This window comes from Mastomys coucha, unplaced genomic scaffold (genome assembly GCF_008632895.1).
Source record: "Mastomys coucha isolate ucsf_1 unplaced genomic scaffold, UCSF_Mcou_1 pScaffold22, whole genome shotgun sequence".
NCBI lineage: Eukaryota > Metazoa > Chordata > Mammalia > Rodentia > Muridae > Mastomys > Mastomys coucha.
This window is the reverse complement of record NW_022196905.1, coordinates 207,310,713-207,330,002: the sequence shown is the minus strand read 5'-3', so window position 1 is coordinate 207,330,002 and position 19,290 is coordinate 207,310,713. Positions and strand designations below refer to the sequence as shown.

The 19,290-nt window shown below is 41.4% G+C and overlaps 1 protein-coding gene across 4 annotated transcripts in view; it reads right to left on the bottom strand.

Annotated features, from left to right (window-relative positions):
- Sh2d4a (SH2 domain containing 4A) overlaps window positions 1-19,290 on the bottom strand; it is a 59,815-nt gene that overhangs the window by 21,946 nt on the left and 18,579 nt on the right. For all 4 annotated transcript variants that reach the window (XM_031339992.1, XM_031339994.1, XM_031339993.1 and 1 more), the window contains exon 4: window positions 19,029-19,200. In XM_031339992.1, coding sequence (XP_031195852.1) covers window positions 19,029-19,200 — 172 coding nt within the window. The remainder of the gene's footprint in view (window positions 1-19,028; window positions 19,201-19,290) is intronic.

Genomic DNA, 19,290 nt, shown 5'->3' with positions numbered 1-19,290 from the left:
AAACCCACTTAAGAAAGGAACGCTGCTCATTTGGTACACCCTTTCCTGGGCAGATGTGAACAAACCAGTTATAAAGGAAACAGTCTCCCTAAGTCTAGACTAAGGAAAGAGCGAGGTCACTGGGGTCTGGGGTGCTTACCGGAGCACTTGACACCTGAAAGGCAGGTACGTCAACAAGGCCACTGCAGCACAGTAACCACTCAAAAGTTCTGACCTTGGAGTCATTAACCCAACTTGCAGGTAGAGCCACTGAAAAGCCCCAAACCTGTTATTTACTACTTATCTAACTTTGGACTGGGTGGGGTGCCTACAACTTCTCCATCTTGAGAGCCTCCCTTTTCCTGAATGCAATGTCTTAGCTGAGGAACCAGTTATGCAACACACTCTTTTTTCCTTGTCTCTGTCTCTCTTTGTGTGTGCTCCTATGTGGACTTTCCTCTGTGTTGGAGTGAGAGGGTATGTAGAGGCTAGTTTTCAACATCAAATGCCTTCCTTAATCATTTCCCCACCTACTTTTAGAGACAAATTCTTTCACTGAGCCTGGAGATCTTTGATCGGCTAGATCTCACTGGTCCGTTAGCCTGCCTCTGCCTGCCTAGTTCTAGGATTACAGGTACATACCACTGCATCCCATTTTTACCTGGGGATCAGAGTTCAGGGCCTCCTGCTTGCACAGCATCAGGGCCTATCTCCCAAGGCCCTGTTTTCTTTTTAAATGACCTCAAAACATAGTTACAACATCATATCAGGACTCCGACCCACTCTGTCACTCAGGATGAACAAGAAGGGCAATGTCTTTTACTTTTATTTTTAAGTAGGCATGTGTGCAGATGTATGCAGGTGTCCTTATCAGACAAAAGAGAGTGTTGAATCCCCTGGAGTCTGGGGAAGCTGTGAGCTGCATGATGTTGGTGGTTGGTGGGAATAAAATTCAGGTTGTCTTCAAGAGCACAGTGTTCTCTTCATGGCTGTGCCATCACTCCAGCCATCCCCACCCCAGCACCCAATGCCCAGGTTGTTGTTGTTTACTAAGAAGTTTAAAACTATAATCCACTGAAGGACAAAACATTAAGAAAATAGCACAGAGAGTACCTGGTTGATAGGTGATAATCAGATGTTGGAGAGTGCTATATTTAGGAAACCCAATCCTTTTTCTCTGCAGTGTAATTATATGCACACAGTGGGGAAGCCTCACAAGTAAATAGCAGATGAGATCAAGCCCTGGCCTTCCTGTTTATCTAAAAAAGCTAGAAAAGTAAAGACTTCTTTCTAAGCTGATGTCTATGAGGAGAGCCTGTCTCATCACCTTCATTCTCTGGGGTCTGGGGGTGACCTTCTCACTCATTCTCGCCACCCTGTTTTGGTCACATCAAAGATGCCTTCAACTCGGTGTCTTTGTGCCTGGAGTCTCCTCTGCCTGGACCACATTTCTCTCTCATCCACCCACATTGCCTTTCCAGGCTCTGCTCCAGCATCACCTCTCCAGTCACCACCCACCTCCCAGCCTCCATGCACTGCTTTATTTTCACCAGAGTTCTTATGCTCACCAGACATCATGGATAAATTTATCTTTTCTCTCCCACACCCAAAACAGAAGCTTCCTGAAGGAAAACCTTTTATCAGTTTTATCATAAAATGTCTTAAATTTTCATACCCATTCTCAGTACACAGCAGGCATTCAGCAAATATTTCTTGAATGAATATATGGCCACACTTTCTCGACTTTCATCATTTAAGCTGGTATGATTTAATTGGAGACAGTGGCACTGAAAATTTTCCTATAATTTCTTGCATGTAGTCATTCCTCAATCTCTTGGACCCACCTGACAATACTAAAGTTCTGCAGGTATTTAAAGTATCTCATATAAGAAAGCACAGTATTTGCAGTTAACCTATATACTTCCTCTTGTTTATATCAAATTATCTAATTCATAATGCAAGGTAACTACTTTCTAAGTATTTACTGTATGCTATCAGTACAAATGCAGTGTTTTTGAATATTTGTGATTCATAGTTGGTTGGTTGAGTCAATAGACATAGGGTAGAGACTGACTTCCATTGTCAATATACACCTGAGAACTAATGTTCCAAAAATACAACATTGTTACTTTTAAAGGCTTTATTCATTCATTATTCATTCATTTATCTATTCATTCACTTATTCACTCATTTATTTACTCATTCATTCATGTGTGTGTGTGTGTGTGTGTGTGTTCATGAGAGTGTATGTACACGTGAGTGTTCAGTGCATGTGCCTGTACACACACAGAGGCCAGAAGAGGACATCTGGTGTAATTCTCTATCATTCTCCACATATTCCTTTGAGAAAGGATCTTCCCTGAACCAGACTCTAGTTCTCCTGATTGCACAGCAAGCAAACACTCTTAATTGTTGAACCATCCTTCAAGCCCTGAATTCTGCATGATTTCTTCATCAAGAAATCATGTAATTCTCTAAGCTGTCTCCATTAGTGGGTGTCACTGAAAAAGGGTCAGAGAGTAGACCATATGACTCACAGGATCTTCTAAGCAGCTTCTTCAAAAGCCTTCTCTTGGGCCCAGATCCATTAGAAAACTTCTCATCTTGGGCTTGTGTTTTACCATGAGTTTTCAGACTTACTGTAGGCCAAATCCTACCACAATCTATCCCCAACTTATTGTGAATAGCCTGTGTACTGGCTAGTTTTGTGTGTCAACTTGACACAGGCTGGAGTTAACACAGAAGGGAGCTTCAGTTGGGGAAGTGCCTCCATGAGATCCAGCTGTGGGGCATTTTCTCAATTGCCCCTTGTGGGTGGTGCCATCCCTGGGCTGGAGGTCTTGGGCTCTATAAGAGAGCAGGCTGAGCAAGCCAGGGGAAGCAAGCCAGTAAAGAACATCCCTCCATGGCCTCTGCATCAGCTCCTGCTTTCTGACCTGCTTGAGTTCCAGTCCTGACTTCCTTTGGTGATGAACAGCCATGTGGAAGTAAGCCAAATAAACCCTTTTCTCCCCAACTTGCTTCTTGGTCATGATGTTGTGCAGGAATAGAAACCCTGACTAAAACAGCCTGTGATCTGATAACAATCTAATAGAGTGGCAGACATTGGGCTTCTTCTGTAGGGACAAAAATTATGTCTGGGTGGATGAAAAAGCACTCCCAGGCCCAAAGAAGCTCTCAGCTCAATGGCCACTGGCAGCAGAAGCTGCTGCTCATTCTCTGCAGTGAGGCTGACAGAGACATCAAGCACACAAGCCACACTGGCGCAGGATTCACGGTTGGTGCCAAGCTTGATATACAAGTTGTCACGCTCTGAAATCAGTCTTCCCTAGATGTTCGCAGCCGCTGGGGATGCAGCCTCTGTCTTAGCTCTTCCGTGAAAAGTTCACAGATACGTCTTGGCATCTGTTCATTGCATCACATCCAAGATGTTCCCAACTCAAGACAAATGGGGAAAGATGAATAGCTGTGTTTGCAGCTTTCAAGACAGATTTCACATTCTGTTGCCTAATTTCATATCTGCATGAGCCTAATTAAGTAATTTGTGAAACATTAGTGGAAATGGCTATTCATTTATCCCCCTGAAGATAGAATGCAAATATGTTTACCTGGAGGAATTCATATGTGTGTATAGGTTGATAGAATCCACCAGTTTGCGTTGAATGTATCTTGAGAAACTGTATTGTTATTAAATTAAATTTAATACATTTCTATAGCATTTAGAAATATAAAGTGATTTCAGACATTGATCTATCAATGTTTCCCCCAGATCTGAGGCCACCAAGTCTCCCTTCTCACTGGTAACCAAGTTTCTGGGCCAAGCTGCCTGGCAGCACACCAGCACACAAAAGCCCTGTGTTTCCATTCAGGGCATAGAAATGATTGAATGACTAAAATCCAGGACCTGATGGCTTGGTGTGTCTCGCTCTCATGATGCCCTAGGGGAACTTGGATATCTCTTAGACATCAATAGGACTCCTTAATTTAAGGAGTGACACTGTGGAGCTCAGCACTACCAAGGTTGTACAACCATCCCGGAATGCTAAAAGGGAAAGGTCACCCTGATTGTGTATGTATTACATCTTGGGTCTAGTTCTTTCGAAGGTTTCCACTGCCTTAGTTGATAAAATGAACCATTATATACGGACAGCATACTTCAAGCTTTCTAGTGAACCTGGGGTACATGGTTTAATTTGTACTAATTTTTATCAGTGATTGCTAGCCATTTGAAGGTCATGATGTCAGATGTTGATTAGTGATATAATATTAGAACTCATTTTCAGATAAAGAAACTGAGTCTCAGAGCCGTGTGGGAACACACATTGGCTTATGTTAATGTCTACTCTTTCTGCACTGCTAACGCTGTAGTCATAGGAAAGCCAGACACGGGCCAAAAAGATCACTTATAATTGAGACTTAGAAAGCGAGTGAATCCTACAGGCTTTCCAAACCCCACTTACAGGGAAGCCTTACTAGATAAGTTTGCAGTCTACCGTGACCAGGTACCTCCTCTGAGCTTGGTGTCGAATGGAGGACTCCCTTTCTCTGACCTTGTTTGGGCATCCTGACTCTCCACACTCTGTACCTGGGGAAGGTTGAGTAGCGCTTGGCAGAACTACAAACTCCCCCAAGCCCCATACACTTAAGAACCCACACAGCAAGTACCGAGGATTCCTGGAATGCCTCCATACAAATGATGCATTCACAGAACTTTAAACTCTAGCCACGACTTTCATTTACTCTGAAAACTCCTACCTACTCTCCAAGGTGCATATAGACCCCTGGTTTTACCCTGCATAAAGGTATGTGCACAAACCAAGATTATCTAAGAGAGTTGTCTCATCTAAAAGAGCTGTAACACTAGAATCCTCAGAGAAGGCCTTCTCTCGCCTACCTCCCCCCCAGCTCCAGCACTCACTCCCAGCCACACTGGGGTCCTGCAGAACCCCACTCTTTCCCAGATACTGCTTGACCCTTCCAGCCCAGTATGCAGCAGCGTGTTCGGACACCCAGAGATGGAGAAAGCAGAGGATGCAGAACCACAGCTAAACACCCCAACACACACCACGCCCACACAGCCATAGTCTTCCTCATTTTAGTATTCTGAAAGAAAACTCGGCTGCTCACCATCCAAAGTAGAGTCCAGAGATCACTTCCCTAATCACAAACAACTTGGAACTGCTTCTTCAGCTGCTCCAGGTGACTTGGAAAAAAATCTATCGTCAAGAGATGTGGGTTTTAGGACAGGCTCAAGCTCCTCTTCCTCATTGATCTAAGATCTATGGAGCACTATTACCTTGCGAACAGAATCATTTTCCTGTGTAATGAAAGCGAAGAGGCAGATAATCATCTCACCTTGATCCTTCTTCAAGGGTTATAGATGAAGCTCCCGTGGCCCTTAAGGTGAAGAATACAATACATCCATGAATTAAGAGACTTTTGAATCCACATTTTGTCAGAGATACCGTCATTACTGCCAGCTGTTGAACTCTGAAACCCTTAGGTGTTTCCTGAATTAGCATTAAGCTACCAGGCATCTAATAGTGACCCATTCATGGAGGAGCGTTGTGTGTTTTATCACATGCTGTCTCTTGCATGGATCACCTAGGGTCCCCCAGAACCATTCCCTCACACACAGCACAGTAATGTTTTCTCAGCACTCACTTTAAAAATTTACCTTAAACTATTTCTCCTTCTTATTCCTTCATTCACATTTTAACCTGCTCGCTGGTTTTGAATTTATCACATAGGGCAGAGTTGTTAATATTCTTGAAAGAGTCAAGAGCTAAGCACACACAATGTGCCAGACAATGTCAACTGAAACAAGTATGTTGGGGATTAAAGAGACCCCTGTGGTCATGAATACCCCCCAACAATGCGCTCAGAGTGTCATCGTTTCTTTGTCTTTGAAATTCTAGCTTCATTCAGTTTTCAAAACCAAGGAGCACATACTGGATTTGAAGTAGAAATTATATACTGAAACCAAGCTGTAAATCCTAAAGCTCTTCATACACATCAATGACAGTCTTTATAAAAACTCTGCTCCTCAAGGTGATCCAAGGTTTGATATTATCTCAATGGTTAAAGATGAAGGACTTATGACGTGCATCGAGCAGGCTCATTCAGATCCAATGACCTGTATTTGACCAGTCCAGGAAATGCACTCTATATAATGTGGTAGACTGAAAACCACACATCCAAGAAAGTTCAGTTTTAAAAACCAGGCAGCTTTATATGCATGCCACTCAAGCACTCAAAAGAATGAGCGTCTTGGAAATTTTACCGACCCTATCTGAAGGTGACCAATGTGTTCTTCATTTACGCCTATACAAAGGAAACATAGGGAAAGTGCCCTCTCTCGGTGTGACTTTGGCTTATAGCGGACTTTCCACTCCCATACATCATTTGACCTTTGTACCAAAGAGGTTAGGTAACCTGTAAATAGGTATGTGGGCAGAGACTCAGGCCCCAGTCCACTCTGTATCTAAAACTTGCTCTGTTTATTCCCCAGAGGGGATGAGAGGGTCTTCTCCTACATACATCACACAGCTATCTTCTACCTGCTACCCTGGAGAGACATCAGCAGCTATTGAAAAAATTATGGCCAGAGTTAAAGCTGTCACATCTACTTTGGTTTTGCTCTGTTAAAAAAAAAAAAAAAAAAAAAAACTCCACTAGTATCTACACAAATCTTCCCCCAAATAACAAGGGAAATGGAAAGCTAATAAGAACAGAAGCTGCTGTGGAGCATCCTGCAGACCAAGTAAAGATGAAGGTCTCAATTAGACCTGGGAGTGTAGCTCAGCCAGTTGGACAAATGATAGTGCATTTTAAATGCTATGAGATCTGGGAGCATGGTGATTTCATCTCCATAAGCAACGGGGTTATAGATTGATGCTGTTGATGCTGTAGTTATTATAAGGCTGAAAACTGTAATCCCCCAAGAGAATAGGTGTCATGTGAGAAAGATTATTTTAATTATATTCACTTGTGAAATTGATTCGCAAAGCCATTCATTCAATATTCACTTTATTTAAAAATAGAGTTATACCGTCAGACAAATGCCAGGGACTCTGTACTTCAACTAAATCAGAAGACTCTAATAAACAAATTTTTTTGGCATTCAATTTTGGGGACAAAGATAAAAATAATGAGTTAGTATAAAACTGAGGATTTATTTTTAAAGCAAACGACTGAGCTTTTAACCATATGATTCAACTGTGCTTCTTAAATTTGATACTCTGTAATAGAAGGATATTTAGAATAATAACTTCTATGAGGGAAATACCATGCAGCTTGGTCTAGCATCACCTGAGTCTTCTACAGAAAAATAAAACAGTGATCCACACTTAATAGGGCCTCAGAAATATTGGGGGAATCAATGAATACATAAGAAATTTGTGCCGGGTGGTGGTGGCGTATGCCTTTAATCCCAGCACTTGGGAGGCAGAGGCAGGTGGATTTCTGAGTTTGAGGCCAGTCTGGTCTAGAGAGTGAGTTCCAGGACAGCCAGGGCTACACAGAGGAACCCTGTCTAGAAAAAAAACCAAATAAAATAAAATAAAATAAAAAATAAAAAATTAAAAAAATGAAAAATGAAATTCACAAATGCAATATAATTTTGTTATTAATCAAGATAGAGTGACCTTAAGCGCTGGAAAGGTCAGCAGTGTCTCTCTGCACTCACCAGGCCAGTGAAGGCATCAGACCGCCCTCTTCTCCCATACTTTAATAGAAGAAATTTTCCAAAGATGCTTTTAATATTTACCTTTTTATGATACTGGGATGTAGCCTTTTGTTTATGAAATATCAGGAGAGAAAGACTTCTCCCAACAAGGTGAAAGGCAGAATGATAAATTGTATTGTTGAAAATAGCTATGTGTTCTTTAAAAAGAGATCTTACCAAAGCATTCTTCAAACAATGGAGCCAAGGAATATCTTGCCCACTTGTCTAATATTTTTTTCCCAGCAAAATCTTTGCACATGATTACAGGATGCTCCAAATGAAAAGGCTATTAACACAGAGATGCTTGGCCTTCCTGATGCTTAGCCCTCCTGATGCTAGGCCTTCCTGATGCTCGGCCTTCCTGAAGCTCAGCCTTCCTGATGCTAGGCCTTCCTGAAGCTCGGCCTTCCTGATGCTAGGCCTTCCTGAAGCTCGGCCTTCCTGATGCTCGGCCTTCCTGATGCTCGGCCTTCCTGATGCTCAGCCTTCCTGATGCTAGGCCTTCCTGATGCTCGGCCTTCCTGAAGCTCGGCCCTCCTGATGCTAGGCCCTCCTGAAGCTCGGCCTTCCTGATGCTCGGCCTTCCTGATGCTCAGCCTTCCTGATGCTCGGCCTTCCTGATGCTCAGCCTTCCTGAAGCTCGGCCTTCCTGACACTGCAACCCTTTGATACAGTTCCTCATGTTGTGGTGATTCCCAAGCATAACATCATTTTTGTTGCTACCTCATAATTGTAATTTTGCAATTGTTATGAATTTTAATGAAAATATCTGTTTCTTAATGGTCTTAGGTGATCAAAGGGGTCATGCATGACCCATAGGTTGAGAACCATTCCTCTAACATTTGATTTAAGGATATACCTTTAAATAAAAGATCACGTTTAGTTTATTCTGAGCACTAGAGCATTGAATGGTTATATGGAGAACCTCAGTCGCTGCATAAGCCTTCCTTCCTACAGACCCACATAGTAATGTGGAAATGACAGAAAAAGCAATCTGCTAGGACCAATTTTCAAGGCAAAGCACTTCAAATATGAAGGTCTTAAGGCTGCTCTGGCATATATATATACATATACATATACATATACATATATATATATGGTTTTTTTAGAGACAGGGTTTCTCTGTGTCACTTTGGCTGTCCTGGAACTCACTCTGTAGACCATGCTGGCCTCGAACTCAGAAATCCGCCTGCCTCTGCCTCCCAAGTGCTGGGATTAAAGGCGTGCACCACCACCGCCCAGCGGCATTTATATTTATGAAACCATTTTAAAAGAAGGCCAGAGAGACAAAGCTAAAAGTATAAAATAATGTTTATGTATAAAATATATTAAGTATAATATATCAAGTATTTTTATCCAGTATGATATATTTCAAGTATTTACATCAAGTATGATATATATCAAGTATTTATATCAAGTATGATATATATCAGGTTCAAGTATAAAAGAAATGAGCTGTGGCTGAGAGAATAATGAGTCTGTAACACATAACTGATAGAAGAAGTCATGATGCAGTGGAGTATAGGAAACTACCAATAAACATAGAACGTGGCTGTTCATATCATCCGTGATACATTGTTAGCCCCTTCCCTTTGCATCATGTTTGATTCACATCCAGTGACACACTGATAATGTAACCCACATCTTAGACATCAGAAAACCCAACCCCAGATAACTAAAGGACTGACTCCAAGTCCTCAACTTGACCTTTGGTCTGCTGACTCGAAATTCCTCCTGCCCCGGACTCAGGGTGAATCAGTGTGACTGCCACCTCCAATATAAACTGTCCCTGGAAACAGTGCAAAGCAAAGCTGTATAAAGCTGCATCGCTGCCTTCCTAACTCACGATCCTCCATACTGCATCTTTCTGTTGTGCTGAAGGCATATTTCCCTTTTTTAAAAATTTATTTTACATTAACATTTTACTCCAGATGCTTTTGCTTATTTTTTGTCTCTTTAAAAAGAATAGCTTATGTGACTTATAAAGTGCTAGTAAATGTGTCTTATATAAACTCTTATTCTACAAACCGTCCTGAATTCTGCTAGCTATATAGAAAGTACTTGGGTAACTGTATAAGGCCCTGATTATGACTGTGTTCTTGGCCCTTGCATTAGAAAGCTCAACACTCTTATCTTTATCTATTTCTCTGTCTTTACCTGACACATCCAGTATTTTCTCTTTCACAAAAACAATAAGGAAATGCATTCTCCACGTAGCCTGCAAGGATTATATGTCAAAAGAAACCGTTACTTATTTGGGGGTGGGACCATGGCTCTTTTCTAGTCATTGTCAGCTCTGTTCTCTAAACTCTAGCTTGAACTTTAGAAATAGATTGTGCTGCGTACACTGAGCTCTTCACTGGTAACTGTATACTCAACTCCCTGGCTTCCCACACACTCACGGTTTGACTTCTGAGAAGGCCAACTGCAGTGGGAAGCTGGACAACACTGTTTCCAGGGACTCAGACTCAGACTCACTTTAGGGTGGGGGCCAGCTTCTCAACCCTGCCAATCTAGACGAGGTTGGAGGTAGGCTCCGTCTATGTGGCTATAAGGAAGCCCTGATCCTTGCTGGGTAAAGAATGTTCAGGTGTGACCTGTTAGGTTATAGGACACATACCCTGAGAAGTAACCTTTCACCTATGCTCTGTAAGGAAGCTCAGTAGACTCGTTGGCTGCCTAGAATCAACTTGGCTGGGATCATGCCTGTTTGTCGTTGGGACCTTAGAAAAGAGAGTAGATGTTGTTTACTTCTAATGTTAGCAGCACAGCCTCCTCCTCACAGCATGAACAAACCTGGGAGACACCCTTGCCTCTAACTTATCTCCAGAGAAGCAACCAGGACCAAGGTTGTGCTCCTGAGGGGGTCTCACACCCAATGGACTTAAGTGAAGAATTCCTACTTTTGCATCAGCTTTCATGGGGCAAGCTTCATAGCCACCAAAGTTCTCGTCACCCTTTGTAAGGAAATGGTGTCCCTCCATTTACTCTGTATGATATGGAGGGAGTGGATTCCGTAGAAGCTATTTCCCCACGTCTTAGAGTTGCCTATAAGCACTGAAGTGTCTGCTTCTGGAATATACCACTTCTGTGGTGCTAGCAACATGTCCTACAGATATCTAATACTTTATTAGGCAGTCAGTTGGGGATTTTTCTTGATACAATGAACATTTTAAACCATATGTGTTTATATACATATATATGTAAAATTTAAAGAAATCTCTTGTGAACGTCATATTGTTATATAGAAAGATGCCCTAAGACTAAAACTCATAGCAGGGTTCAAATCACTCACTGCCAAGACCTCTAGCTTGCTTCTAGCAGTTAGAAAGGTGAGGCAGAAATCTTTCATTCATAGACTTGGAGATCAGATCTTTCATTGTTTTCCAGGTGCCTTTGGATGGATTCATTTGCTAATGAAGGCACAGCCCTTGTCACTTTAGTGTAAAATCATTCAAAGTAAAATCTGTTGACCTGGATGTTTAATGTTCTGGTTAAAGCTCCAGAAACTATTCCATGAATAGAAAAATTGTCAGGTTAACCTTTCTTCACATTGTAAGAAGGTGTGTCTTTGTATTTTTAATTGTTAATTCTGTACCAGCAAAGAGCTAAATGCTGGCAGGATATTGTTACTGCCGTTTCTATGGCCCTTCACCTGCCATTTTTTTTTTTTTAATACTTGTCCTTCCACACCTGGTCAGATTCTTGAAGGTCAGACAGCCCTCTCTGCCTAGAGGCAATCGAGAATTGTCTGAGAGATTGGTTTTTAAAAAGAGCTGACAGCCAATTGCTGGACAAGGAAATGGAGGGTGGAGCTTCCAAGCAGAGGGAATGACAGCAGTGTGTGGGGGGAGCACAAGTAGAGGACTCAGAAAGTTGACATGGAAGAACAGGCCTGACTGCAGCAGAGCAGAATGTGGTGGCTTGTAGACTGGAATGCTCAGATCAAGATCTGAGGACTCTGGAGACTACATAAGCAAAAGCCCTAAGCTCTAAACTTGATTAATAGCCTCTATGTCATTATGTATACCATTGGTGGATCTGTAGAAAGTCCCACTATAGAAAGCTGTGTCTCTCTCTACATACTTTAGATGTAAGAAGAACAGCTATCTCAAGGGTGACCAAGAGATGAGTTTTGAGTTAGGGATAAAGAGGTGTGGTAAAAAGGAGATATGAACAAATCTGCCTCTTGCCTTAAGAATGATCTATTCTCTGTTCAGAAAAATGACATTGAGTTACCCTTGACCGTGTAGAAAGCCTTGTACACTTCGACCACTTACTTGAATGTGGAAGTATTGAACTCATGGTTTCAGTGGCTTTGGCCATTGAAAACGTACAGAAACCCTATTCAATAGCCAGAAATGATTTGAGAAAATCATTTCACAGGTCACAGTCCATTAGTGATGATATCTGTCCCAGGTGCAGATGTTGGGTATGCAGATATGCCCTGTAGTTGCAACACTTTAAATACCTTTCATCTCATAGAAAGCAAGCAATCCACTGCTGGCACAGAATCAGAAAACTCAGCACTTCTCACTGTACATTATCAGATCTGCTCTTCATTCTGCTATCACAACTGAAAGACAATCCTTTCTGGAAAATTCTGAAATCTAAAAGGCTCTGAAGATACACAGCTCCCATGCAAGGGAAAACCTAGCTTGGACCGACATGGAGCTATTTGTAATATTTATAATATTTGATTATACAGTGCCTCCACTAGGTTTTCTAAGGGGCGTTATCCATTGGATAGTACAGGAGCTTTGAAACTTTTCCCCTTCTAACTACCTTTCACCTGAGAAACTACTCTGTGATCCCATATTAATACATATGTAAAATGGGAAAACAAATTAAACATTTGCAGGTAATAAATTGTGAAGAAATTTATTTTAAAACAATCCTTTAGTGTATATATTTTATCAGTGATTAAAGATGAAAGTAAAATTATATGTGTTTCAGAATTCAGTGCCAATGTGTTTGTTTATTTTATGTATAAATAATTCAATCTAGGCTGAATATTTGCTTCTTCAGGTTAAAGAGCATCTTCACTGTGTTTTGAGAGGGTTAAAAATATTTTATTTTATGATCATCAATGCTGAGACTACTGCTTCACAAAATACAAGCACACCAAATAGTACAAGAAGGCAGAAGTACTTTTAGGGCCATTTTAGAAATGACTCAAATTCTGTTCTAATCCCAAGCCAAAATTACTTTTTTAAAAAATTTAAAACTAAAGTCAGCAATTTGTACAGTCAAACATTCTAATAATATAATACAAAGATATGCTAATTTCATACATATTGAGGGATGGCTATAGGAAACTACTGAAAGCCTTTGCTTTCTATAGTTAAGCTATTATGTTTCTATAAGAACAGCAAACTTTGTATGCACATTTGAAGCTGAAATTCATAACATAAACTGTTCTCAAATCTGAGCTAAGATTTTACAAGTAGCTTCCAAGCATAGTTCACTACAGTCTCACAGAGATGATGGTAGTATAGTGGTCATGTGGTGTGTTCCAAGGCTGCACTGAAGTCACATGAAGACTACTGGAAGATCCTTGGATTCATTAGATATTTGATTTTGAATTAGTTTTTGTTCATTGTAAGTTCAGAAATCTTGTACTGTTGCCAACATTTGTATTTTCCACATTCAATTATGTGACCCAATATGGGGACATGCATGCACATTACTTGTATAAAGTCTGAGATCATCTCAATTCTGAAACACATCTTGGTCCAGAGGTTTTGATTGATGAGTGGCAGGCGTGTAATATTGAGCCTGGTCCTTACAGGCATGATAGAAAGACCTCTAAAGGTAGTCGCACTGTAATCATCAGAGCCTGGATTACATGGCAAAAAGAACTCCATAGACACTAATTACAAACAATGGGTCTCCGTGGAGAAATTATCTTTAGATTGTCTCTTAGAACCCAGGAGATGTTAAAACCAGAGGGAGTCAGGGACACAGCAGGAGGGAAGCCAAAGAGATTCTACACCATAACCATGGAAGAGTAGAAGGGCCACATAGAAAGAGAAGGGCTACAAGGCACCTCCACAGCTACTTGTCCCCAGCTGATATCAGCAGCTAAGTGTGCCCTGGTTGACAGTGAGAAAACATAGCTTTCAGATGGCTCATCTGGCCAACAGTACTAACAAGTGTAGATTGTTCTTGAGAATGACCAAACAGAAGCCCATGTGGCATGGTTTCAACCTTGCAAGACCACCACACCAGGCTTCCAACCTATTTTAATGGGTACTCTTTTAGTCCACTAAGTGTATCGATGTTTGTTTTTAAAGTAACACAAAACAACCCCTCTTGGTATCAGTATGAGCCTTATCCAATCCTAACTAGTCTCCTCCCTGGCTCGCCCCCCTCCCACCCACCCCCATGTTCTGTGCCTCATATCATTCGGAATCTACTACTCATACCTCTTATTCAACTGCCTTTCTAGCATATCCACCCCTCTTCCTGATTGTCCTACAGAAACCCAAGCCAATGCACCATTGCTTTCATTCCCCTTCTGATACTTGACTAAACTTGGCCTTCTAGCATCTGGCTGCTTCCCTTCCCCCCACCCCCATAGAATTAAAACTCTGAAAGGAGAAAGATATTGTTTTATTGCTCTCCTGTAGAACCGCTGATGCCCACCATTCCATGTGCTGAACCATGGAAAAAACGTTTGGGGAAGGAATGAGTCAAACAAACAGCTCAACAGTGCAAGGCAGTGAAGCATGGAGTCTGGCCAGGCTCCTGATGCTTCCATAGAAATAACCTCTCTCAGTCACTGGGAGTTGCAGTTCTCAAAGTGTTTCTAAGTACATAACCTCATGTGATTTGTAGCTGAAACCCATGAGATAAACAGGGAAGGCATTTGAATTAAATCTTTTAATAAGTATATAAAGAAATGGGGTTCTCTGTGACATTTTCGTGTACCGTTTAACCTTTTAGTGGCCACTTTACTACTCTCTCCCATCCCCTCTGTGACCTCTTGCTGGCCTCTTTCTCCTTCTGCTTTCAAACACACATATTCTATTACTCTCCCCTTTTATAGATGAAAAGCCTAGGGCCCCAAAACTTTGTGAGATATTTCCCAGACAGTCCTAGGAACAAACTCTAACACATGTCCTTAACATCGCATCTTCATCTAGGACAACCAGGTATCTCTAATAAAGCCACACAATGCACACAGGGAGTGAGAAGCAAAAGGTTAAAGCCTGGCCACAGACAACACCTTTGTGAGTACGTTTCAAAGGAATAGGATAGAGAATGATTGAGAGGGACACCTGACATCCTGTTCTGGCTTCAGTGCTTGATCAAAAGCACATACATCTGCACACACACAAACACACACACACACATAGATCATACATGCATAGAACATACAACACACATGTATAGAACATACAACACACATGTGCACAGATCATGAACATACAACACGTGCATAGGTCATCAACATACTACACACACAAGGTATTTGGAAATATTTCTTCTTCATAGTAGATTTTAGGCTTGGTAAGACAATAGAAATTTAAAGAGATTATCCTTTGGTACCAAGAATAGAATAAAATGCAGCTACAACTTGAAAAATCTTTGTTAGGAAACTGATTTCACATTAGAAACATATCAGATGACTCTCCTCACTCTAGCCTCAATTTCACACCAGATTTCTCATATGAAGGAAAAGGTCTTGGGAAAGGTGACAAATATTTTTGTCATATCTAAAAAGAGGACATTTTAAACATGACAAAGTTGTGATAAGAGTTGGGACTGCGGTAGATGCACAAAATAAGGTGATTCTGATTGTGATTGGAGCCATAGCTTGCCATCTCTCTGACCATCAAGTTCTTCCTTTTATAAAAGAAATTTTTGTAGTTGCCTCATTCGTATTTCAGAAGAAGTTATAAAATGAATGGGAAATGTGAGCATGAGAAAAAGCTCCAAGGCAAACTGATGTGTTTATGTAAAAAGATTAGCTTCTACCCCATCTATCGCTGTGGGCAGTATGGGAAATCTCTGTGTGTCCAAACCACAGCTCCTCTTCCAGGAGCCCCTGGTGATGCTGGCGGCTTCCCAATCCCTAGACATGAAGTTCGGAGGCTTGGCTAGGCTATCTGTCCCTGAACTCATGATAATGCAAGACTGGCCAATTCGTTTTCAAATATAAAGCTGTTCAGAACTCACCGGTGATTTCTCATTATTTCTGAAAAATAGAGTAAAATACAGATCTTCCACCTTTCTATCCATGCTTGCCCACTTCCAGAGTAACAGATATTAACACTTTCCCTTCTGCTCAATTCCCCCAAAGCTTTTTCCCATGCTGCCCTTAGCTGGAACTATGGCCAAAGAGTCCTTAGTCCACCATCTCACACTTGAGCCTCATAAGGCCACTCAGAACGCCCAGGCCCAAGTCCTAATGTAATAGGGATTCAGGGGAAACCTTCATTTCTCTCAGAACACTTATTATCATTCAAAATGAAATACTAGGTGAAGTCTCTCCCCACCTCCCCCTCAGTAAAGGTCCCTATGACAACGGTTTCTTTGACTCTAACTTTGTTATCTTGATGCATTCGTTTTTAAAGAAACTAGTAGTTCAATCAGGCTTGGGATACTGTCCTTCCTTTCTGTCATTTAAAACTATTGCTGGAAAAGAGGAGGAGAGGAAATCAACCAGACAACTGGCAGGGGTTACGGACAGTCCCCAGTGCACTTGAATTTGTTGTCTCCTTATTAGCCTTGCTTTGTCACCACACCAAATCATGGCAGTCTCAGGAGGTTACACTGTAGTAACATAGTTAGGGTCATAAGCAATAAATATGCCATTAAGCAGATTCTACATATTATAGATAGGAGTCTTCCATTCTCCATGGGCATCCACTGCTAGAGGGAACTTCAGCAAACATCACAGAAAATTTGGCAGGACTCCCTACCCCCAACATGGGAAAAGATAAAAAAGATGTGTGTGTGTGTGTGTGTGTGTGTGTGTGTGTGTAACTTTCACCAACATCCATAGTTTTTGACCCTAAATGTTTCTTTCTCCCCTATCTTATGTCTTTCCATTTGAAACTTTAGCAGGCACCAAAGAAATGGGACAGTGCCACTCTCTGCTTATGATATATTTGAACAAGATTAACCATGGTCTATAGATGTTCCGTTTCTGATTTAATCTGTTTTTCCTAGTACTGAAAAAAAATTACTCTGACAGTGTCATTCAGGCACAGAGATGAGCATGAAGACCTTGAGGTATTTGTTGTTGCTATTGTTCTTGATTTTATGGACCTTATAAACAGAGTAGCAGCCAAGCAGTGGTGGTACACGTCTTTAATCCCAGCACTTGGGAGGCAGAGGCAGGTGGATTTCTGAGTTCAAGGCCAGCCTGCTCTACAGAGTGAGTTCCAGGACAGCCAGGGCTACACAGAGAAACCTTGTCTCGAAAACAAAACAAAACAAAGCAAAGAACAAAGCAAATAAACAGTAGCTTAGAGGAAGTTTAGTGTGAAGTATGTTGCATGCACACTGAGTATGAGACAGCTTGGTAGCCGCACTAAAAAGATACAAACTTCTCAGGGCTCATGCTAGGATCCAAGTCAAATTTTAGAACTTTGGACTGAAGACTATAATTCTTATATTTGTAGATTTTCTTCATTGTCATCAAAATAAGGACACAATCACTAGTAGGAATCAACAGTTAAGGGATTGGAGAGGCAGCTCAGCTGTTAAGAGCATTGGACTGTTCTTCCAGGACCTGGGCTTGGCCCAGGAGCCTGCATAGCAGATCACAACTGTGTGTAACTCCAGTTCCAAGGACCTCTTCAGGCCTCCCTAGGCAATACATACGTATGAAGCACATATATACACACACATACAAATTCTCATACATATCTAATAAAAACAAATTAAATCTCAAAAAACAAAAAACAAAAACAAAAAAAGAATGAACAATTAAGGAGTGACATAGGGATCATGGAGACCTGGAAGTGAACAAGTTCTTCATTCAGCAGGTTGCTTAACCAGGCCTCCCCCAGGCTCCTCACTTGTATGATAAACAAAGATAGGAGTTCCAGGGAGGCTCAGTCAGTGAAATATGTGCTTTATAAATGGGAAGATTCAAATGCAATTCTCAGAACCCATGTAGAAATGTTGGGTGTTTGCGTGCTTGCCATCCCAACCTTCCAGAGGCAGAAGCATCCGACTTCGTGACCAGCAGCCCCATCTGACTAGTACACTTCAAACCAGTGAGCGACCCTATCTTAAATGAGGTAGATGGCTTTCCTCACGATGACAGCCAAGACTGCCTTCTGACTCCCACATCCATGCACACACACTTGGGAGTCTAGTGGTACATAGAAATAAAGTAAAATGTACAAAGAGCCAGTAGCTAATGCGTACATAGTACTATGAGTATTAAAACAGACATTCTGTACCTTTGCCACATAATCACCCTTGAGTCTAGAATATTATCAGACTCAGAAAATAGGCAGGACAGAGATAATGGCACCCCATGGGCCAGCCTCAAAGCAAGCTTAAGGCAGCAGTCCCCATCACATACAACCATGTGGACTTGAATGTTGGTCAGACAGCAAACCCCCTGCTAGTTCAGTGCAATTAAATTTCTGGCAGCATATGGTACTTCATAATACAGTGTATTGTTCTTCCAAACTATAATCCAAGAAGCAAATGATATTAAAGCACCTGAGCCATGAAAGAATTCACACCAGTTCTTAGCAGCATTAAATTCCCTTGTGTGGAGAAAGCAGCCATTCCTATATCATGTTCAGAATCCATGAAGCCCAAAGGATACACACGGTTAGAGCCCATACATTTAAAAAAAAAAGAAAGAAAGATTCAACAGAATATAATACAACTTGGGAATGGGCTGAGTTCTGTCCTCCATCTACCTATGAATAAAGTTTTACTGGACCATAGCTATACTTGGGCATTTGTGTGAAGTTACGACAAAGATAATTTGGCTCATAAAACTTATTTACTTGGTGACTTTTACTGGAAAAAAAAATGTTTATAGTCTGCTGTTATAGAAATGGGAAAAGAACCTGAAAACATATTAAAATGTCAAACGTTACCAGGATTTCTTTTTAGTCCCATGCTCTGGGGAAAAGGTGATACTTAATCTTACTCATGAAGTACAATGTAAAAAAATGCCCCTTTCCTCTGCCCCCAACATAAGGTGAATGGCACGTCCTCAAGGGTTGGAAGTACTTGAGCTTTCAGTGCATGGTTCTATTTATGAAAGAGCTACTTCCATTCCCCTCCCCGCCTACGGGATTCTGCACACTGCTTTGCTAGGTATGTAAATAAGACTCACTTGGGCTTTGTCATCCTTCCTGGTTGGTATCGCTCTGGGTCCTTGACCTGATGCCTCCTCTGAAGCTGCTTTCCTGGTGACATTCTGAGGCTCTGTCTTCTTCGGTGCTTGCAGATCACAGTTCTGTGACTTTATTTTTAAGCTATTTGTGAGTTCAAGAGACTGAGCTTTCCTGCAGACAAACAAAGGAAAAATGATCAAAGACATGGTTCAACTGGGACAGGCTTTCCAAAGCACACGTCTACAATCAAACCACGAAAAC